The sequence below is a fragment of the Urtica dioica genome, chromosome 10 (assembly GCF_054948205.1).
Source record: "Urtica dioica subsp. dioica isolate 48M chromosome 10, U.dioica_male_clone48M_v1_H2, whole genome shotgun sequence".
NCBI lineage: Eukaryota > Viridiplantae > Streptophyta > Magnoliopsida > Rosales > Urticaceae > Urtica > Urtica dioica.
The window spans coordinates 21,206,653-21,229,681 of NC_142765.1; the positions used below are offsets into that span (position 1 = coordinate 21,206,653).

Consider the following 23,029-nt stretch of genomic DNA (forward strand, 5'->3'; position numbering starts at 1 on the left):
CCAGAACACGTGCGTTCCACGTGATTATTTAACTGAGGATTGGGCCTCTTTTTTTACGGAAGGACCCAACTACTACTTTTTTTTTATATAAAAGGGGATTAACAAATAGTTTAAAAAAGATAGGGGGCATTTTGAAGTGAGGCCTTAAATCATGGGGCAAATATACAATTTATTCTTTATATATTTGTGAAGGTTTAGGTTTTTTTCGAGTTGTGTTTAGTTAGATTATTTTATATATATATATATATATTTGTGTGTGTTAATTTGCTTTATTAGACATGAGAACATAGATATATATAACTACTGATAAGGGAATTGTAATACTTTGATTTTAATTATAATTATAATTTAATTTTTTTTAAATAAATCATCGTTTCTTTAAAAAAAAAATTAAAAGGTCTAATTTTTTTATTCTGCCTAAGGCCTCAATGTGTATTAGGCCGGTCCTGGTGTTGGTATAACGTATAAGAGATCGACCACGCACTTGTATTTGAAAAGACTGCATATTTGACTTTGAAGGCATGTATCCCAAAGCCACGACCACGGGAACGTACCGTTCATCATATTTAACACGTACTATTGTAATATCTCGAAACCCGTCGAACTATTTTATCGAATTTATTTGACGAATACTCTTGATAAACCTACGAAATCTATGGTAACCAAGGTTTGAGATTTTATCGGAAACCTGCAAAATGACCTGAAATCTCGCTTCTCTCAACCTACCACCCGGTTGTCCATTTTTTTTAGTCAGCTAATTTTTTGCAGAAATTGTACCACAACCACATGAGTTTTTGTGAGCGCAATGTCGGTCATATTTTTCATGCCTTGGTTTAAAAGAGAGCTTATTTTCGTCATTACAGAGGACATTTTTGCACAATATAAAATCAAGTTTTTCTCTCTACCTGACCCAAGAACACCTCCACCATTCAACAAATTGTCGCCTTTTTTTTTACAGATCTATTTGGTCAGAAAGATGAACTTTTTTTTTTCCTCAAAAACCCGGGGCCTTTTGTTTGATTTTTTTTTTTTTTTAATATTATATGGGGAGGAGTGAAAAGAAAAGACTGAACTAATTTATATATATTGTATTTTCAACTTGGAAGGGTTTCAATTTCGAGGGAGTGGGAGAGTTAAATGGGAAGGTCAAATACAAGAACTAAGGCATTAATTTTAACCAAAGAGGCGTATAATTTTCCAATGTTTCAATAAATTTGTAAAAATTTTATCTTGACATTTAAGAGCCTAAAATTGAAGATTTTAACAAAGTTAAAAGCAACCACCGAGCAATTTGAACGGTGTACCAGCATAGCACTACTACTATATTCATAATCTTGGAAATAGATTTTCTAACAACGTCCAACACAAAGCATGATGTGCCAGTTTTGAGGCATCTTAAAAGAAAGAGAGAAAAATAAACTAAAAATATATTTACTTCTCTTAAACTTCGCAAACTAAAAGAAATTTTGATTTTCACTATAACTTTCCTCTATTCTTTAGTAACCAACAACTCACTTGTCCAACAAGATGACCGTTGCTTTTGGGGAGCCACGGCGAAAAGACAACAACTGGTTTGTAACTGCTTTATAGCCATCGTTGCACACGCTCTTGAGGCTTTCAGTGTGGAATTTTATGACCATCCTTTCAAGAGCAAGCGAATTCGAAAGCATGAAACCGATGAAATCCATTTCAGCTTTCGTTGCATGGAAAGCAAAGATTTTGATGGATCGAAGATTGGTGAATGGGCGGTTCAAGCTGTCAGATTCCCAACCTTTGCTACTTGCCTCCAAACTTCCAGAGTCAAAGAACTACATAAGTCAAGAATAGAGATTATCACATAAAAATTATCCTATTAGGATTATACTAAAATAAAAGGGTATTTTTCTTAAAGCAACAACAATTGTTTTATGGTTGTTTAAAACCACGACATTTTCTAAAATATCATAAAGCTGTAGATAATGAAAATCGCATTTACTAACATTTTTGGTTCAGTCATAGTTCTATACATTTTCCGATGGTTACAAAATACTGATTAGAAATGGGTCAAAGTGATATATTTGAAGTGATACGACGACCTCATGTTTATTTATTAGATTTCGAAAAATGCAAGGCAAGAAATGAATTACAACATGACTCACATACTTCTATATTCTTGTTGCAATAGTTCATTTTCATTCAGTCTTGGCTAAATGCCTAAAATATTGACGAACTTTTAAAAAGAATTATGAATTATTATGCTACATCATCCATTATTTTTTTTCTTTAACAAAATGTATACACAAAATTAATGTCCATTGGCTTTTAAATTTATAATGTACAAGTTTTAATATCTTTCAAATAGAATTAATTTTACAATGAAGTATTAATAAGTGTCAAGATAACTCACCCAGATGCGTAGATATTTCAGATTAGAAGCGCTTCTTAGCAGGCAGAGAAGAAGTGAAGTCCCTTTGGCATCGGTAAGTTTGATTTCGGTCAATAGATGACGGAGACAGACTAATGGAGCAGGAAACTCTCCTGATACTTCCCTATCAGTGATAATCTAGAGTACGAAAAAAAAAATAAGATAGTCATGAATTGGGGACAAGAATATATGGTTCATTGGACAGACTAAACAAACTATCCCAAATATTAAATCGAGCTTAGCTTTTACCTTCAAAGCATCATGACTAAGAAAAAACATTTTAAGCCGGGGCATACCAGCCAAAAGTCCTTTCCAGTAGTTTTCATTCATATGATTGTCACCGTAAACTTTCGCGGACACGATAAATGATTGTATACGAGGGGTATTTTTAAGACTAACATGGACGACATTTGTGTTGAATCCCAAGTTTCGCAGATTTGGAGCTTCGATGCGGATGTAGTGGTCTGCGTAAAGACCATAATAAATAAACGTCTCAAGCAAAGGGGAGCTGGAAATCATACTCTCGAGCACATCCCGGTCGACCACAACATCCTTGAGAATAAGGTCCGTCAAACACTTGAAACCCTTAAACGTTGACGGAGGTTTCAAAACACAGCCGGTTAGTAACAAACGTGTCAAGCTCTGACACGAAAACATGAGAGATGGCATCCGAAACGACATTCCAAGAGGCATCTTCAGTATGAATGTTTGTAGAGGGTGTCTTGCTAAGCAAAGAATCCATCTTTCTATATCACTGTCTGGGATTTTATGCATAAAGGACATCTGAAACTTTCGGATCGGGCCAGAGTGGTGCGAGAGAACATGATCTACAACTCTCACAACCTCATCGGTCACGCCAAGTGGGAAAGACTGACCATCAAACACCAAGTTTGGTATCCATGAATACTTGTACCTCCACTCTCTCGACAATATACTCGTCTTCGTTGCGTCCTTGATCGGCAAGAACGATAATATTTGGTCTATAACATTTCCTGGCAAGTCGCTTATTCTATCTAACTCCATGCTGCCATTGGAGCTAGGTGATGTTCTTAATTTCTGTAATCAAACAGCAAACATCAATAGATGAAAAAAAGTACAGTACAAAAATCCCATGAAAAATGTCCGAAAACTTCGATTTGGGTATCCCAGTTCAATGTTAGATTTATAGTATATACCTATAAAAACTTGGCTCATTCAAGGTATGTAGAAATTTGTTCTTTGTTATTCGAATGTATAAGCCGAAACTAAGGAATGACATGTATGTCTTGAATATCGGATCTGGCAACATGCATAGAGATAGATTTTATGAAATTCAATACTATACCTTGTGCTGTGGTGATGACATTATAGCAAAGTCCGTCGGAAACTTTGACCGGAAGATATACCCAATTTATAATAACCTCAAGCTAGATCGTTTAAATAAGGGAGTCAGTTAATATGTATTCTTCCATTATAATGTCTTTAGAGATGTAGAGACACAAGAAAGAAGAGAAACTTACCCAGAAATATTCAGGCGAACAAATTGTGAATTCGAATAGAGATTAAATAGGCCAATGCTCAGACGACGATGATTTGTACTGCTGAGCCACGGTTTTGGGATACGGAAAGTCGGAAACTAACGAAATTGATAAATTTATTTATTTATTTTGAGGAAGCCTCGGCTAATCATAAGTTGTAAGTTACAACTTATAACCCCACGATTGTACTTCTTCTCTTTTTTTTTTTTCTTTTTTTTTTTCGGAAACTCATTTACTTCTATTATGTAAAGGATTCTCCCCTAATATAATATGATTTGTTTATTTTTCTATAATAGTTCTCAAATTTACACAAATGCACTGTATGGAAATTATAAGACGTTGACACTTGACACCCATCCTTCCGTCTAATTTAATATCTCACAGATAGTAACGGAGGGACTAAATATCAATATTAAATATTTTATTTGCAATTTTTAAATTTTAACTATATAAATATTACAAACCGTAAATATTATATATTTTTCCGTCATTTAAGAAATTTTCATTATTATTAGTGGCATAAATTTAGGGTATAAATTCATTTTTTTTGTTGTTATTATGGGAATGATTTTTTACACGACTCACGACTCACGATTTTTCTTAACAAAAGTGATAAACACCAAAAACTCTTTAAAATTGTTCCACTTGTCAAAAGCTGTGTGGATCGTCCAAATTCGTGAGGGTGGAGAATAGCAGTTCTCTATTAGTTATTATTGATCTATCATGTTTTTTTGTTATTCGAGTGCAGTGCATTATACATTATTTATCAAAATCAATATATGTTTGTTGTCTTGCACAATGTTCGCTATTTACTACAATTAATCACTATAAACCGTTAAACCCATCTACAAAAATCAAATAAAAAGGCAAACAACAAGGAAAAATATGACGAAGTAAATCACATCAATTTCTCTTTCCTTACTTCTCTCTGCACGAACCGTAAACTTTTTTTTTGCTCTAAACGGTGGAGAGAAGTGTCTCTCTTTCTCTAGACACTTTTGTGTCTCAATTTGCGGGGAGAGGATTTATTTTTTAAATATTTTTCTCGTATTTTTTTTTCTTTTTGCTGCAAATTGCTTCCATCGTTTCTTCACCACCATCATCGTTGGCCTAATTGCTTTCTTCACCGACTCGAGCCGCTGACGATTGCGAAGTTCTCGTCCTCAACGAGTAGAATATTTATGTTTTTGTTTGTGATGATTATTCTGTAACTTTTTTTTTATGTCGTTGTGTAACTAGAGTACTATGTGCAAATTTGCATGTGATAATGTTTTGGCAACTAAATGTAATTATAGTGTGTAAGTTTTTATGCTATAAACAATTTTTTTTTTATGTTAACGGTAAAAAATTATTATTTTTTCTACTATTTGTGGTTATATTTAACTTTGTTTATGTTTCTATTTTTAAAAGAGCATAGTCCTAAATAGTTCATGTTTATGTCTCACTATAGACCATAGAGTCACACCGCACAGCCACCATATTGCCGACAAGCCACGCCGCCAAAACCGAAGAGGGTTTCTTTCTTGGGAAGCGAGAGAGGAAGCCTTCGGTCTTTTGAGGGTGAGAATTAGTAGTGCATCACATAGTCCTAGATAGTTGTTTGGAGTTTGAAAACATTATTCCTAAAATAATTTAAAACACTCTCTATTTAAAAAAATGTTGCACTTTAAAACTGGTATTCTTGTCATTTTCCTAAGTACGTTTAACCATGAATAGCCCAACAGTATTAAAGGCTCACTTCTAATTTTTATTTACTCGACCCAATTTAAAAGAGTAAAAAAATTGACCCCAAAAAAAGTTATAGGTGCATTTAGAACTTTTGAAAACTTAGATTAGAAAAATGACTCAAAATAAAAGCTAAGAAAATTAATGGTGGAATATGATAGAAATATATACAAAAATTTAGATAACTAGTCAGTTTAGACGTTTGAGATTGTTATATAACCAACTTTTTATTCGATAAATAACCACAAACATGACGTGACATTGTTTAGGTTTTTATGCATTTTTTGTTTTCCCTTTCATTAAAATTTTCGGAATTGAGTTTAAAATTTGTATTTTTTTTACGTTTAAATTTTAAATTTAACATGAGATAATTGGGTAATTAATTTTAAATAAATTCCTACAATTTAGCAACCTATTATGGGATTATGCGGGGATTTTTGTTTCAATTAAACCAGCCATTAATGTCAAAAATCTTCAAATAATTTCTAGAGTTTTCAAACCAATTATTATTATTTTTTTCACATTTTCCAAAAAAAAAAAAACCGTTCTTATATTTTTAACATAACGATCAAACGAAAATGATCTCGAACCTTACTTTTGTGACAATTAAGTAAATAAGAAAAATAAATACAAAAAAAATGATATTTTATTAAGGATAATTTTGTACAAACACGTATAAGATAGTCATACTTTTTTTTTTTTTTATTAAATTTGACTTATTAGTTTTCGATCCTAATAAGGTCATATGTAATCTTTTTTTTTCTTTTTTTTTTTGGCTCAAAACTTGATAGATGGGTGGGTAACAAAAAGGGGGAGTATTTTGTTTATTTATTTATTTATCTTTTTATATTACATGGAGAGGAGCTAATAGTAAAGATAGCGAATATGAAGAAGGGTGAACAACGTTTTACCTCTTGTATTTTCAATTTGTAAGGCTTACGATTTCGAGTTAGTGGAGAGTAAAAGCAAAATGTCAAAAATAAGTTCGGAGGTATTTTTTGTTTTAAATGGTAAATGCGTATAATTTTCCAATTGTTTTAAATTAATGTGTAAAAGATTAATATGAAAAGTTTTGATACATAAAATTCATTTTTCTCTTAGACATTTAAGAAGTTAAAAATGAAGTCTTTAAGGCCATCTTCAATCGATCACTCTATTTCTCACTCTATTTCTCACTTTATTTTTCAGTAAACTGTGATTTCTCTCCAACCGAACTCTATTTCCCACTCTATTTTCCACTCTATTTTTATCCCCTTTTATCTTTTATTTATACTTCTACCCCTATATTTTTATTATTATTACTAATTAGATAACTTGGAAGAATCATGATAATGAGTAAAATATTACTCTATAAATTAATTATAATTATAAATATAAATACACATTAAATAAAATAAAATTTTATTTAATAAAAATTACAACACAAAAAATAAAATACAACACAACACAATTAAAATAAAATAAATACAACACAACCCAATTAAAATAAAGTAAAACAAACTAGAACACAACAAATAAAAGTAACTTTAACACAAACAATTATGATTCGGAATTAGAATACTCTTCCCACAAGTGCTCAATCAATGCATTCCGAAGTACGATGTGGATTGTTGGTTTGGCTATTTGGATTTTTGGTTCTCTTTTTTCTTCTAGGTTCATCCTGTGAAGATCAATTTCCTGTTTGATGAGAACTGATTTTTTCTTACTAAGGATAATTCCATCTTTTTCACAAAGATGTAAAACGAATTTTACGTCTTTGTAATGTTGTTCTAATGTATCAGAATAGATTAATACATCATCTATATACACGCAACAGAATTGGGTGTAAGGTTTAAAGGTTTCATCCATGAACCTTTGAAAAATACCTGGTGCTTGCTTTAATCCAAATGGTAATACATTCCATTGAAAAAGTCCTTGTGGGCAGCTGAATGATGTGATTTCTCTTGAGTCGGGATGCAATTGTATTTGCCAGAATTCTGACTTGCAGTCGATTGATGAGAAATATTGTTTGCCTCCAAAAGGGGGGCGTATTTTGTTTATTTATTTATTTATTTTTTTATATTACATGGAGAGGAGCTAATAGAAAAGATAGCGAATTTGAAGAAGGGTGAACAACGTTTTACCTCTTGTATTTTCAATTTTTAAGGCTTACGATTTCGAGTTAGTGGAGAGTAAAAGCAAAATGTCAAAAATAAGTTCGGAGGTATTTTTTGTTTTAAATGATAAATGGGTATAATTTTCCAATTGTTTTAAATTAATGTGTAAAAGATTAATATGAAAAGTTTTGATACATAAAATTCATTTTTCTCTTAGACATTTAAGAAGTTAAAAATGAAGTCTTTAAGGCCATCTCCAATCGAATCACTCTATTTCTCACTCTATTTCTCACTTTATTTTTCGGGCATTGTAGCGAAATAGTCAAAATGAAACTATGAAATTTGTTTTTAGCCTATGTTTCACAACTTTTAGGGAAATAGCCAACATGATTATGTGCCAATAATTAAGGTCTTATTTACCCTTATTTATTAATAAATTCGTCATTTTCTCTCTCCTATTTTTTCCTACACTTTTTTTACATAAAAACTTCAAAAAACCATATCTATCTCATATGAACTCGAAATTGAGTGATTCCAAATCCTACGGATTCGTGACGCCGAGATCTTCAAAAATAGATCCATTGTGTTTGATGAAAAATAATGTTTAATACCATAGATGTAGAAAAATCTACCTTAAATATGGAAATAACGGAAATTTTTTGAAATTATAAAAAAAAATGGAAATGTAAATATGATGCATTAAACATAATTTTTCATCAAACACATTGGGTCTATTTTTGAAGATCTCGACGCCACGAATTTGTAGGATTTGAAATCACTCAATTTCGAGTTTGTATGAGAAAGATACAAATTTTTGAAGTTTTGATGCAAAAAAAAATTATTTGAAAAAAAATAAGAGAGAGAAAATGACGAATTTATTAATAAATAAGGGCAAATCAGACCTTAATTATTGTCACATAAGCCATTTGGCTATATCCCTAAAAATTGTCAAACATAGGCTAGATCCAAAATCACATGTTTAAAGTGGACTAGTTAGTTACAAATCTCTTATTTTTCAGTAAACAGTGATTTCTCTCCAACCGAACTCTATTTCCCACTCTATTTTCCACTCTATTTTTATCCCCTTTTATCTTTTATTTATACTTCTACCCCTATATTTTTATTATTATTACTAATTAGATAACTTGGAAGAATCATGATAATGAGTAAAATATTACTCTATAAATTAATTATAATTATAAATATAAATACACATTAAATAAAATAAAATACAACACAACACAACACAAAAAATAAAATACAACACAACACAATTAAAATAAAATAAATACAACACAACTCAATTAAAATAAAGTAAAACAAACTAGAACAACAAATAAAAGTAACTTTAACACAAACAATTATGATTCGGAATTAGAATACTCTTCCCACAAGTGCTCAATCAATGCATTCCGAAGTACGATGTGTGCATCTTTATCTCTTATTTGTCTATAACGAGTAACCAATTGCTCAAATCATGTGCCATCATCCACCACCATTTCAACATTTGCTGGTGGTGTTTCTCTCGCAACTCCTATTGGAGAACTAAGATCTCGTTCATCTTCAATTATCATGTTATGCATAATTATACATGCAGTCATGATATCTTGTAAGACGTCTTTTCTCCAAAATCTTGTCGGTCCGCAACAATTTCAAATCGTTGTTGGAGAACCCTGAAGGCACGTTCTACGTCTTTTCTGCACGCTTCTTGCTTCATAGCAAAATATTTTTTTTTGTGGCCACGCGGCTCTCGGATAGTTTGCACGATGGTTGATCATTTTGGATATATACTATCAGCCAAATAGTAACTCATATGATACTCTGTTCCTTGTATGACATAATAAGCAGGAGGAGCGATACCTTGAGTGAGATTGGAAAATAAATGGGAAGAATCTAGCACATTGATATCGTTGTTGCTCCCTGGCATGCCAAAATAAGCATGCCATATCCAAAGATCATAATCTGCTACAGCTTCAAGTATAATAGTAGGCTTTCCACTGCGACCCGCGTTGAACGAGTTGAGAAACGTGAGAATCTTGTAAGTGAATTGTCACATCGCGTCAGAACGAGTTGAGAAACATGAGAATCTTGCTATAAATATCGCCTTCACAAGTTGTAATTTCACCACATCACCCACTTTACTAAAAAAAATGTCTAGAGCTTCTAATTATTCTCGAGATGAAGACAAACTCATTTGTCGGGTTTACATGGAGATTTCGCAAGACCCAATCATCGGTATATACCAATCATCTGATCAGTTTTGGACTCGTGTTGCGGAAGCTTACAACAACAGCAAAAGTCCGGATTCAAAGATGCGTTCAACGCGATCAATCCAGTGTCGTATTCAAATGATTGAGAAAGCTACAAGGAAGATGCATGCATGCATTCGAAAAATTGAGAATACACACCCAAGCGGTGCTTCAACTGAAGATATTGTAAGTATTATAGTTTATTGTTTTCTCACGATTAAATTTTTACTTAACCTTTGTTTTATCAACTTTTAGATGGATCAAGCTAAAGTATTGCTTTCACAAGATGAAAAATTCAAGAAAGGTTGGAAGTTTGATCATGTGTGGAACATTATTAAGAATTTTGAAAAATTCCAAGATGGAGTCTCAAGTGCAAGACAAACATCTCGAGGTTCATCTTGCCCACAAGAGTCAGAAAATCCAACTTCTGAATCTGCTAGACATCCATCTCCTACTGAGCGGCTGATTGGGGTGAAGAAAGCCAAATTAAAAAAAAATTGGATGATGGAATAATGTCTAGAATTAGTGGTATTGAGGAAGGAAATAAAGAACTTCTTGAGCAATTGAAGAAGACAAGTGCAATCAGGCAACCCCACTTGGAATTGAAAGAAATCAAGGAAGAAAATAAAATATTGTTTCGAGATTTAAGTTCAATACCAGATCCACAGTTTCGTGCATATATTCAAGCCGAACAAGCGAAAATTATGCAAAAGAGGCTTGAACAACAACAATCCCATGCACCACCGCCGACTTCTGATTCATATTCTCAATATTTTACCGGTCTCGGGGGATCCGGCACCAATCTTCCAGAATATTAGTTTATCTATTGTAATTTTATTTTGTTGTATTGTGTTTTTTAATGTCTTTTGAGTTTTCTTCCAAATTGCTAATGTAATTGTGTTTGGTATTAGTTTATTATGATCGTTTTAATATTATAATTTTCTTGCAATGTGCAAAATCATTGTTGTATTTTAAAATATTGTTGTCTTTTAAATTATGCAAAGTAATAAATTTTATATAAAAAAATAATTTTAAGGGTTAATAATAAATAATTATATAAAATCTGGGCATTTGGGTAAATTTTAAAACTTATAAAAGCAATGAACTGTGCAGCGCTACAAATAACGCTGCACTGTTCAAAATGTTGATCCCACGCTATAATAGCGTGGAATATGAAGACCCACTGGAGCATCCCACGCAATATAGGTGGGATTTGGCGCTCCAGCGGAGATGCTCTAACAAGTTAAACGCAAACCACGGAGCAATTTAAACGGTGTGCCAGCATAGCATCATTTGTACTAAATATTCATAATCTTGGCAGTAGATTTTCTAACAATGTCCAACACAGAGCATATAATGTGCCAGTTTTGAGGCATCATAAAAGAAAGAAATATACCAAAATCTAATTATCCTATATCTATTTTCGTAAAATTAAAGGTTCAAACAACTAGATCCCTGAACTAAAAGTCACTTGTCCAACAAGATGATTGTTGCTTTTGGCGAATCACAACGAAAAGACAACAATTGCTTTGTTACCGCAATCGCTGCTTTATGGCCATTGTTGCGCAAGCTCTCGAGGGTTTCAACGTGGAAGTGTATGACCATCTTCTCAAGAGCAAGCAAATTCGAGGGCATGAAACCGATGAAATTCATTTCAACTTTCGTTGCACGGAAAACAAAGATTCTGACATTTCGAAGATTGGTTAACGGGCGGGCGGTTCAAGCTCTCGGAATCCAAACCTTTGCTACTTGCTTCCAAGCTCTATTAGTCAAAGGACTACATAAGTCAAGACTAGAGATTATCACATACAATTTATCCACATAAGTCAAGACTAGAGATTATCACATACAATTTATCCTACTATAATTATACTAAAATAAAGTATTTTGATCTTGAAGCTATAGCAATTCTCATTCTAATTCAAAAACTCACACCGTCCCCTCCAAACCAGGGCATTTACTAAAATATCATTAAGTTGTAGAAGATGAAATCATGTTTTCTCAAACGTGTAAGGTTTAGTCATAGTCCTTTACGTTTTTAGATCCTTGCAAGACATCTATATGAAAAAAATGAGTTTAGGCAATATAATTGAAGCGGTACGAAAACCTTGCGATTATTTATTCAATATTGGAAAGAGCAAGGCAAGAAATGAAATTCGACACAACTCAAAATACTTTAAATAAACGCATACACAGAATTCTTGTCTACTTCCTTTTAAATATATATTGTACAGCTTTTAATATCTTTCAAATATTATTAATTTCAAAATGAAGTATCAAGATAACTCACGGCGATGCATAGCTGTTTCAGATTAGATGCGCTTCTTAGCAGGCCGAGAAGACCTGAAGTCTTTTTGACATCGGTATGTTTGATTTGGATCCATAGACGACGGAGATTGACTAATGGAACAGGAAATTCTCCTGATACTTCCACTAAGTGATAAAAAATAAAAATAAAAGATTGTCATGAATTGGCAACAAGAATACAGAGTTCATTGGACAGACTAAGCAAGACGTTCCAAAGATTAAAGTGAGCTGAGCTCTTTCCTTCAAAGCATTGTGTTCAAGAAAAAAAGGCGTCCAAGTCGGGGCATACCAGCCAAAAGTCCTTTCAAGTAGTTTTCATTTGCATAGTCATCGCTGCAAACTCTCGCGTGCGTGACAAATACCATATACGATGGGTATTTTTAAGACCAACATGGAAATTATTTCCTCGGCTGTGCGTGTGACCGATATAAGTGAATACCATAAGCAAAGGGGGGCTAGATATCAGACTCTCGAGCACATTCCGGTCGACTACAATATCTTTGAGATAAAAGTACGCCAAATTCTTGAAACCATTAAATGTTGACGGCCATTGTATTCATCGTCATTTGTCTAGCCTAGCAACTGCCTTCAGAATTTTAAATTTATGGGAATTAGTTCATATTATATAAAGAAATTCTTAAATTTACCGAGATAAGTCAATTACTTTATCAAACTGAATAATCGTGAAGCATTTGCATACTACATTTTCAAGGTTTTACATTGATTTGTTTATGAACTAAGTGCAAATAGCGTAGTAAATATTATAAAATAAAAAAGCAAAAACCTTATAGAGATCAGTAGTGGATATATCATCAGCGACAAAACATTATAAGTTATAACCAATGAACATATACAGTATAGTTTTCCAATTTTTTAATTAATGCTTAATAGAACAAACAAGAAATGTTGATGCATAAAATTCAATTTTCTATTGACATTTAAGAACTTTAAATTGAAGTCTTTAACATGTTAAAAGCATCACCGGGGTAATTTGAACGTTGTTCCAGCATAGCAGTACTTGCTTCTGCTATATACATAATCTTTTCTACTATGTAGTATATACATAATCTTGGCAGTAAATTTTCTAACAGTGTCCAGCACAGCAAAATTAGCCAGTTTTGAGGCATCTAAAAAGAACGAAAATAACTTAAAAAAACCACACAAAAAAATTCTCTTAAACTTTGCGAACCAAAAGACATTTTGATTTTCACTCTAATGTTCATCTATCTCTTTAGTAGCCAAAAAGTCACTTGTCCAACAAAACGACTGTAGCTTTCGGGGAGCCACGGGGAAAAGACAATAACTGGTTCGTCACTGTCACTGCTTTATGGCCATCGTTGTGCAAGCTCTCGAGGGTTTCAGCATGGAAGTTTATGACCATCTTCTCAAGAGCAAGCGAATTCGAGAGCATGAAACCGATGAAATCCATTTCACCTTTCGTTGCATGGAAATAGATTCTAATGTATCGAAGATCGGTGAACGGACAGTTCGAGCTGGCAGATTCCCAACCTTTGCTACTTGCTTCCAAACTCTCAGAGCCAATCGGCTAAATAAGTCAAAACAAAAACTACTACAATTATACTAAAACAAGGGTGACGTTCTTAAAGCAACTTCTTTTTTTCCTGGTTGTTCTAAACCACCATGGTTCCTATAATATTATTAAGCTGTAGATAATGAAATCATATTTTCTCAAACATTTATGGTTCAGTTATATCTCTTTATGTTTTCCGATGCATACAAAAATTTATGAAAAAAAAACAGGTCCAAGTAATATATCTTAAGCGATACGACGACCTCGTGATTATTTATCAAATTTGGAAATTTCGACATAACTAAATATATATTGCGTAGTTCATTTTCATTCAGTCTTGGCTAAATGCCTAAAACATTAACTAATTTTTATAAAGAATAGTGCTACATTTAATTTATAACGCATAAAGTTTAATATATTTCAATATTATTAATTTTAACATGGAGTATAAGTAAGTGTCGAGATAACTCACGCAGACGCTTAGTTGTTGAAGATTAGATGCGCTTCTCAGCAGGCGAAGAAGAACTGAAGTCTCTTTGACATTGGTAAGTTTGGTTTGGATCATCAGATGATGGAGATGAACTAATGGAACAGGAAACTCCTCTGATACTTCCCGGTGAGTAATAAGCTAGAGTGCATAAAAAAAGGATTGTCATGAATTGGGGACAAGAATATATAGTTCATTGGACACTAACAAACCATCCCAAAGAATGAAGTGATCTTAGCTCTTACCTTCAAAGCACCGCGACCAAGAGTAAGGAATTTGAGTTGGGGCATACCAGCCAAAAGTCCTTCCAAGTACTTTTCAGTTTTATGATTTTCAAAGTGACCTTTCGCGTCAAGCATAAATATTTGTATACCAGGGGTATTTTTAAGACTAACATTAACAAGGCCATAATTTGTTACGATTCTTAAGTCTCGCAGATTTGGAGCTTCGATATGGAGGTAATAGCCGGGGTAGTGACCATCGTAATCTAACCTCTCAAGCAAAGGGGAGCCGGAAATCAGACTCTCAAGCACATCCCGGCGGACAATAACATCCTTGAGATAAAGGTACATCAAATTTTTGAAACCCTTAAATGTTGACGGAGGTTTAAACACACAGCTGTTTAATCTCAAACATCTCAGGTTTTGGAATGAAAACATGGGAGATGGCATCCGGAACGACGTTCTATGAGGCATCTTTAATGTGAGCACTTGCAGACGGTGTCTAAATAAGTAAAGAATCCATCTTTCTATCTCAACGTCTGGGATTCTGTGCCTAAAGGACAGTTCAAACTTGCGGATCGACCCACTATGAAGCAACAGGACATGATCCACAACTCTCACAAGTTTAGTTGTCATTTCAGGTTGTCCAAGTGGGAAAGACCGATCATCAAACACCAAGTTCGGTAACATTACGTACTTGTACCTCCACTTTCTCGACAATATACTCGTCTTCGTCGCGTCCTTGATCGGCAGACACGATAATATTTGGTCCATAACATTTCCCGGTAAGTCGCTGATTCTATCTAACTCCATGCTGCCATTGGAGCTGTGTGATGTTCTTGATTTCTGTAATCAAACAACACATGTTAACTAATGAAAGAAATAAGGTGTATGAATCTCAAGAAAAATGTCCGAAAATTCCGATTTGGGTATCTATGTATAATGTTTTTTTATTTATAATAGTAGCCCATCAATGTATGCAGAACTAAGCACTGATATGATTTGAACTTTGCTACTCGAATGTATAAGCCGAAACTAAGGAATGTCATGCATGTCTAAATATCGGATTTGACACCATTCATTTAAACACATACAATGAAACTTAATATTATACCTTGTGCCGTGGTGATGACATTATAGCAAAGTATGTAGCCGAGTTCGACCGCTGAAAGAGATACCCAATTTATAATAACGTCAAAGCTAAAACACAAAGTTTGAACAGGACTCAGTCAATACATTCTCTATTCAGGCGAACAAATTGTGAATTGGAATAGATATTAAATAATATCAACATGGCAATTTTCTTCGCCGGTAATATTCTGAGTACTGAGCGTATTTCTAGGGTTTTGGGGGACCGAAACCGATGAAATAGAGATTTGAGTAAGTCATTGATTGATTAGAGAGTGAAAGGGGAAATTCGTGGGTGTATAGGGTTGAAGAATGCAGTGGAACTCTATTGCGACACGAGTATCGGAGTTCTAGCTTTCAAAATTGCTAAAGTAATACCTGCTATGCCTTGGCGACCTGAAACGACGATGATGGAGGATCACTACTTCGCTAGAGACCCTAGAGACACCGCAGCCAAATATTTTATAGGGACCCTATTTTATATTGGGAAGAGAAATTTGATTTATTAGACATAAAAAATGCATGTTTCAAAAAACAAAACATAAATATACACCTAATTATACTTGGGTAACTAGGCTTGATATATAGAAACATTCAAAAATAAACTTTTGACCAAAATGGACTTTTACTCAAGACAATGTTACTTGGCGTATTATTGTCCATTTTTTTTTCTCGAAAAGATCTGCATATACAAACTAAGAACTAGAACTTTGACAAACTTCATGAGGGAGTTCGTGAGTTGCCAAGTTCTCATACACCGATCTTCTCTCAGTCCATTTACACAAATTATGAGCTAGAGTGTTTACATTTTTTGAAATCCAAACAACATTACAAAAACCAAAGCAGTAAATTAAAATCTTTAGATCCTCGATCAGACTCGATAGTCTCCGGTCTGTCTTAGCCACCGGTTGAGTGCACGCCTGCACCAGCAGAGCCGTATCGGAAAGAAAGTAGTTGTCCTTCCATCCACGCTCGAAAGCCCAAGTGCCGGCCCGATGAAGAGCCAATGCTTCCGCTTCAAGAGCTGATTCCGCTTGGAAAGCCAAAGTGATATATAGCTCCCAGGACTGAACTGTTGATGCGGTTTTTTGCATCACATTTGCAACACTCGCACCGCGGTGAGGTCCGGGCACGTGTGTCGTAAGGTGGATCGACGGTCGACTCTTTCTTTGGTTTCGAAGGAGGTATCATCTCCTAGGATTCCTTCGGAACGGTCAACTGCGAGGGCGTGGTGGATTCCTTAGCCAAACGAGTGTTCACGGCGATCAAGTAATGGGTTACTCGATTGTGGACGTGTTTCTCGAGAGACTTTGTAATGGATTTTCCTTCTCCGATGGTAAATCTTCTAAGGATCTTCGAAGATGGTCTCCATGATCGGTTCCTAGGCCGAATGAGTGTGCATGGTCTCCGAATAATGAATTATTCGGTGGAAATAGTGTTTCTCGAGGGGCCTTGAGATGGAACTGTCTTCTTTGGCGATGGATTTTCCGAGAGTCTTCGGGGGCGGTTTCCGGGATCGGGTTCTAGGCTAAATGAGTATACGCAGCCACTAAGTAATTGATTACTTCGGTGAAAATCGTGTTTTTCAAGAGGCCTCGGAATGAGATCGTCTTCTTCGGTGGTAGTTCTCCGACGGTGATGGCCGGCACTTCCTTTCCTATGTCAAAGATGTTAGACAAGAGGAAATATAGATGTATCTCTCTAGAGGAAAAACAAGGGAATAGATGTCCACAAGCTAGAACTTTATATACATCAGTTAGTGCTATAACATTTACAAACCCATCTTAAGCCCAAGTCCCTTCGAAAATAGGCTTGGTTGAGGCGGTCTCACCGAAACTCCCGACCAAATCCGAACAAGCCCTCTCGTCGGTGTCGGTCCTTAGATCGAGCCCGAGCTCCTCCTCGACATCGTCCGAGGCCGCAATGAGAGCATAAAAATTAGGCACAGGTGGAGATCAATGACAAACACAACAACAACAAAGTTCTCGCTTTTCATCAAATCCAACCAACGCGTCATGAAACTTGATTCATAATTTGAGACATCATTCGTCGTCATCATCTTCTCAAACATCATCTTCCGAGCTTGTGAAATATTTGGACACTGAATTTTACACACAGAATCCAGACGAAGAGGATATTCTAGAATGGTGGAAAAACAAACAATGGTGTTTTCTGACACTGTCCTTAATTACCCAAGACATTCTTGCCTCTCCGTTATCAAATGTTGCGTCAGATCAAGCATTTAGTGCAAGCAACCGTGCTCTCGACGACAGAAGATCAACAATGAATCCGGATATTCTAGAAGGCCTAATGGGTTTTAAAGGATTGGGAGGATGCACGAAGGCAAAAACAAAACAGTGATGAAGACTCGATTGCGACGTACTTTACAATATTAAAGAATGAAGCTTCTGCTTCCTTAAGTAGTCACATGTAATTTTTTATTTATTCAAATCGTACTCTTTTCCTTCACTAAGTTTTTATCTTGATTCCCCGGGGTTTTACTTAGAAAGGTTTTTAATGAAGGTAGTTAAGTATCGTAATTCTTTTTATATTTATTAAATAAACTTTTTTTTGGGGAATTTTTTTTTTGGGCCGACACGTGCTCCTTCATTATTGGGTCGGGTTGGACCTAGGCCCGGGCCTGCTAAGTGCCTCATTTTTTTGGGCCGGGCCGGCCCGACCCAATTGAAAGCTTTAACGTGGAGCAAGGAATCCGGAGATGATAACAAGAAAGATGGCTTCAGAGATTGATATCGTGAAATGCGCTAGAAGCCACACAGCAGCGGATATCGATTAGATTGTGGCAATTGATCGCTCCTGGATTCGAGCATTAGGGACCAAGTCGTTGATGTGCTTGAGGTTGCCTTGAGATGCACGGAACACGATCCCAAAAAAGACCGACCATGAGAGAGGTTGTTAATCAACTCTCGGATTCCCATACTCACCAAGCCCAAGGTCAAAAGAAAAGCAGCTTAAGTTCCTTATAGGGCCCGGGATTTGATCTCGAATCGGGAGCTTTTTCAATCTTTCACCGAGCTTAATTTCCCTTCTTTTGAAAAAGACTAAACTTTTGGTGATTGATTATTGGCCGTGTTTTTCATTAACTTAGGAGCAAAACCATAAACCTAGTTACATAAATAAAACTCTAATTAATCATCTAAATTTGAAATAATAAGAAAGAAGAATTTAATTGCACATCAAACTCTAATTTTCGTAATTAAAAATCCCCAGTTTCCTTAATATACAAGAATCAGTTTCTGAGCTCTCTTTTTTCACTTTTATACTTTGTAACTAATCTAATATGATACACGTTGTACAATAAGTGGTGAGGTATGTACTAGCTAATTTCGATGCAATCATAATGATGAACCTCGTGTCCGTTGAATACTTGAGGTTCAAGTATCAATTCTCAGGTTCCAATATTCAGAAAACAGAAGGAAAAAAAAACACTTCAAAATCTTAACTTGAAGCAGAAGTTAAGACTGATAGAAATTTATAAACATCACTTGGTACTATTTAACACATAACAGAAGGAAAAAAAAAAGACACTTCAAAATCTTAGCTTGCGTCAGAAGTTAGACTGATAGAAGTTTATATACATCAGTTAGTGTTATAACATTTACAATCCCATCTTAAGCCCATGTCCCTTCGAAGAGAGGCTTGGTTGAGGCGGTCTCACCAAAACTCCGGACCAAATCCGAACAAGCCCTCTCGTCGGTCCTCAGATCGAGCCCGAGCTCTTCCTCGACATCGTCCGAGGCCGCAATGAGCAGAAACTCACACCCCTCGTAGTTCAGAAAGTCGGGCGGGTCGGCGGGCCCGTACTGCCTCGGCCCAAACCGGCCCTGGAGATGGGCCGGGAACGAGGCCCTTTTTTTGCTCTGCAGCCCCTGGAAGCGGTTCCCGGCCCTGTCGGGATTCTTGATTCGGATGAGGAACGAGGCCTCGCGCTCGATTTGGAGGGCCTCTTGGGGCTCGCCTATGTTCTGCGGGGAAGGGAATTCGAGCTTGTACACCAAGTGGGTGTGCATTCTCTTCTCCGGGCTGTGCCTCAAGATCCGATATATTCCTTCCCCCGCGGCTCGAGCGCCCGGGACGTGTCTGTGGCCTCGTGTTTTCGTTTCGTACTCCTCTGCATGTCATCACAGCCGATTCCAATTATATTATAAGAAAGTTGGGGCATATAAATCTATAAATGAATGTTTGATTCTGCTGTTACCAGGGTTTTTTTTTTTTTAAGCTGATTCGGATGACTTCCAAAAACTTCCGCATATATGGACTGTCTAAAGTGAAATGGTAAACAAACCCTAATTCTAAGAATTTGTAAATAAGGAAAAATACCCAACTCAATTTTCTGAGTTTTAAATTAAAATAATGATAATACTTGGATATTGTTCTAAGTTCTAACTCAGCTGGCAAAAAGTAATGGCTATGTAAGCAAGTTTATTGGAGTATTGTAAGGCTAAAATTAATAAAATGTTATTAAGAATACAGGGAAAAATAGTTGTGATTGTAAAAAGCAAAGTGGCTAAGATCTATTCAATTTTTATAGAGAATAGTAACACATTTCTGCTTCTTTTTTTTTTCTTTCTATTTTTATAATGACTCTTCCAAAATGCTTGTGATTTTACAGTAATAATAAGGCAACGTAATTCTCTAAAAACCATGGAAACAAAAAACGCATAAAATTAATTAAATAAGAAAAAGATTAGAGAAAGAAAGTACCTGGTTTTAGAGCAGTCTTGATATCCTCTAATTCAGTGGTCACAAGCTCTACAAAGCCCCAGAACGGAAGGCTTTTCTTTGTTGGATCAGGAAGGCTTTTCTTACCCATCACAATCAACCTCAACAGAGCTTGTTTCTCAATGATCACTCCCTATTTATATGACCATGAATATATTTAAGTTGAAAAAAAAAACACGTATTTCAAACAATAATAAAATAAAATTAAGAAAAAAATGGGTCGAATTAAAAGGAGAAAAATATACCTGGCTTCCATGGCCACCTTTAGTTGAAGATGAAGAGCCATGATCAGAGTCTTTACCTTCTTTACCAGAATCCGAGTCTTGTTTCTCTTCTACAGACCTTTCACCGGACTCAGGCCTCAGAACAATGTAAAGCCTTTGCACATCATCAGGGCTGTGAGCTTCTTCTCTCTCTACTTTTGGCCTGTAGAAGAAAAATATTTCTCCTCTTTCCTACACCAATACATTATTCATGTCATTTTGATGTACATGTTGTCATATTGATGGGATTCAAAGTTACCTGAATTTCCACTTGGGGTTCAGGTCTCGTCTTCACTTCTTGGCCTTGTCCCATTCCTATTGTTCTTTATCTTTTTCCCCTTTAGACTTGGCACACAATTTTGAGCGGCGTTAAGTTTCTAATTTTCTTAAATTTTTGTATTTACCGTGAAATTGGACATGTTCAGGCGTTGTGGGATTAGAAACCGCCTATATGACACGTGGCTCATGAGCACGACATGTATCTCGTTCACATGAACGACACGTGTTCTCTCCCGGGCATGACAAGTTTTGCTCCCAATCTCAATTTTCCAAAGCCAAAATATGTTCCCTGGAGTTTAATTAAAACCAACGGTACGACTGTATGTGGTTTGTAGTTTTTGAGAGAGAATAATGATTTTTGGGAAAATAACACATTTATACCATGTGTTTTAGTGAAATGTCGAGTTTAACCCTCGGTTTTCAAAAATGTCGAGTTCATACCCTCTGTTTAACTCAAATGACGAAATTATACCCTCTGTTTAACTAAAATGACGAAATTATACTCTGAAATAGACAACAGTGTCACGAATATTCTTTTTATTGACTTTTCATTGACGTTGACTATAATATTTATATATAAAGACCAATTATCTTTATTCATTCGCGCCATATATGCAATTTATTTAAAAACTAAAAAAATAAACAACAATCTCTTAATCGTGAAGAACACAGAAAGAGGCAAAGAGGTAAACATCGATAGTTGATAGTCATCAAAAGCGCATATTCGAACAGAGAATCCAGGATTTAGAGTTACAATTCGAACACGGAATGAAGTCATTTCTTAGGAGGTATGAGTTTTATTATTTAATTTCAATTTAAGGCTATTTTTATTTCAAAATTGAGAATTTGGAAGTTAGGGCACTGATTTAGATTTGATTTGGTTTTTCTTATATAAGAGTTAATATCAATGAAAGGGAGATTTGTGACGCTGTTCTTCATTTCAGGGTATAATTTCGTCATTTTAGTTAAACAGAGGGTAAAATTTCGTCATTTTAGTTAAACAGAGGGTATGAACTCGACATTTTTGAAAACCAAGGGTTAAACTCGACATTTCACTTAAACACATGGTATAAATGTGTTATTTTCCCATGATTTTTTAAAGAAAATTTCGAAATGTTTTTTAATTCGTATTTGAACGCGAAAGTTGGATGTGTTTTGAAGATTTAGTAGAAATCATATATTTTGAGTTGGTTTCAAATTCTTGAAATACGATGGAATTAAGGGAAAAAAGAATGATTTTTTTTTAATTAGTTGTACATATATAACCCAGAGAAAGATTATATTCTAGATACACGCACAAAGCTACATACAAAAAGTTTGATTAAGACAAATATTATATTCTCAAGAGTCTTGAGAATGACACACTGAACTAAGCTTTTATACGAACTACATGTTAAAAAAATGGGAAATGCTTTACATCACTACTCACTGCTTTGAACTACCCACTCAAGTGTTGACACGTGGACAAATCTGTCCACGTGTCAACACTTGAGTGGGTAGTTCAAAGCAGTGAGTAGTGTCAAATAGCATTGCTCTAAAAAAATACTAGAATAAATAAATAAAAGCCTAAGCTATGTAAAAGGCAAAGAGAAATTAGGGTGTCTTTGAACTCTAACCTTGATGCGTAGCTCTTGAAGATTAGGGGCACAATTTAGTAGGCAAAGAAGATACAAAGTGTCTTTGAACTCGCTAGAGTTCACTCTGATTGACACATGATGAAGTTTGGCTAGTGAAAATGGAGTGTCTCTCTAGGTACGTGGCCAATAACACTGCGAAATATATCTTAGACAAAGACTTTAAATTTTCGAAACCCCGAATGTTGAAGGAAGTAAAAGCGAACAGTTGCGAAAAATATCTTTTGACAATTGGGCTAGAATGAAGAAAAAGAGCACGAACAATGAGGCTCACGAGCTTATTGGTCTTTTCTATCTCATCGTCAGGTTGTTTAAACGCCGACGAAAGTGGGAACAGAGAATTATCAAATACCAGGCTCGGCCGTGTTGCATACTTATACCGCCACTTTGTCGACAATACACAGCGTCCTTGATCCATAAATTCGATAATATTACATACAAGCCT

General features: G+C 35.0%; 3 protein-coding genes across 5 annotated transcripts; all 3 read right to left on the reverse strand.

Moving 5' to 3' along the window:
* Positions 1-1,288: 1,288 nt before the first annotated feature.
* LOC149383955 (F-box/FBD/LRR-repeat protein At1g13570-like) lies at positions 1,289-4,057 on the reverse strand. 2 transcript variants are annotated; one of them, XM_089629165.1, is made up of 5 exons: positions 3,904-4,057; positions 3,729-3,810; positions 2,654-3,460; positions 2,387-2,542; positions 1,289-1,808 (listed from the first exon to the last, which is right to left on the reverse strand). In XM_089629165.1, the coding sequence occupies exons 2-5, from the start codon at positions 3,747-3,749 to the stop codon at positions 1,512-1,514; spliced, it is 1,281 nt and encodes a 426-aa protein (XP_089485291.1). In that variant the 5' UTR covers positions 3,750-3,810; positions 3,904-4,057; the 3' UTR covers positions 1,289-1,511. The 2 variants fall into 2 exon arrangements, with proteins under 2 accessions (XP_089485291.1, XP_089485292.1); XM_089629166.1 differs by lacking the exon at positions 3,729-3,810.
* A 9,147-nt stretch (positions 4,058-13,204) lies between these two features.
* LOC149383956 (F-box/FBD/LRR-repeat protein At1g13570-like) lies at positions 13,205-16,120 on the reverse strand. 2 transcript variants are annotated; one of them, XM_089628301.1, is made up of 5 exons: positions 16,044-16,120; positions 15,652-15,702; positions 14,562-15,383; positions 14,302-14,457; positions 13,205-13,844 (listed from the first exon to the last, which is right to left on the reverse strand). In XM_089628301.1, exons 2-5 carry the CDS (start codon positions 15,670-15,672, stop codon positions 13,545-13,547), a joined length of 1,299 nt encoding a protein of 432 aa, XP_089484427.1. In that variant the 5' UTR covers positions 15,673-15,702; positions 16,044-16,120; the 3' UTR covers positions 13,205-13,544. The 2 variants fall into 2 exon arrangements, with proteins under 2 accessions (XP_089484427.1, XP_089484428.1); XM_089628302.1 differs by having other exon boundaries at positions 15,652-15,737.
* A 2,744-nt stretch (positions 16,121-18,864) lies between these two features.
* LOC149383957 (uncharacterized) lies at positions 18,865-21,067 on the reverse strand. Its single transcript, XM_089629296.1, has 4 exons — positions 20,931-21,067; positions 20,654-20,863; positions 20,391-20,541; positions 18,865-19,797 (listed from the first exon to the last, which is right to left on the reverse strand). The coding sequence occupies exons 1-4, from the start codon at positions 20,982-20,984 to the stop codon at positions 19,298-19,300; spliced, it is 915 nt and encodes a 304-aa protein (XP_089485422.1). The 5' UTR covers positions 20,985-21,067; the 3' UTR covers positions 18,865-19,297.
* Positions 21,068-23,029: the final 1,962 nt, after the last annotated feature.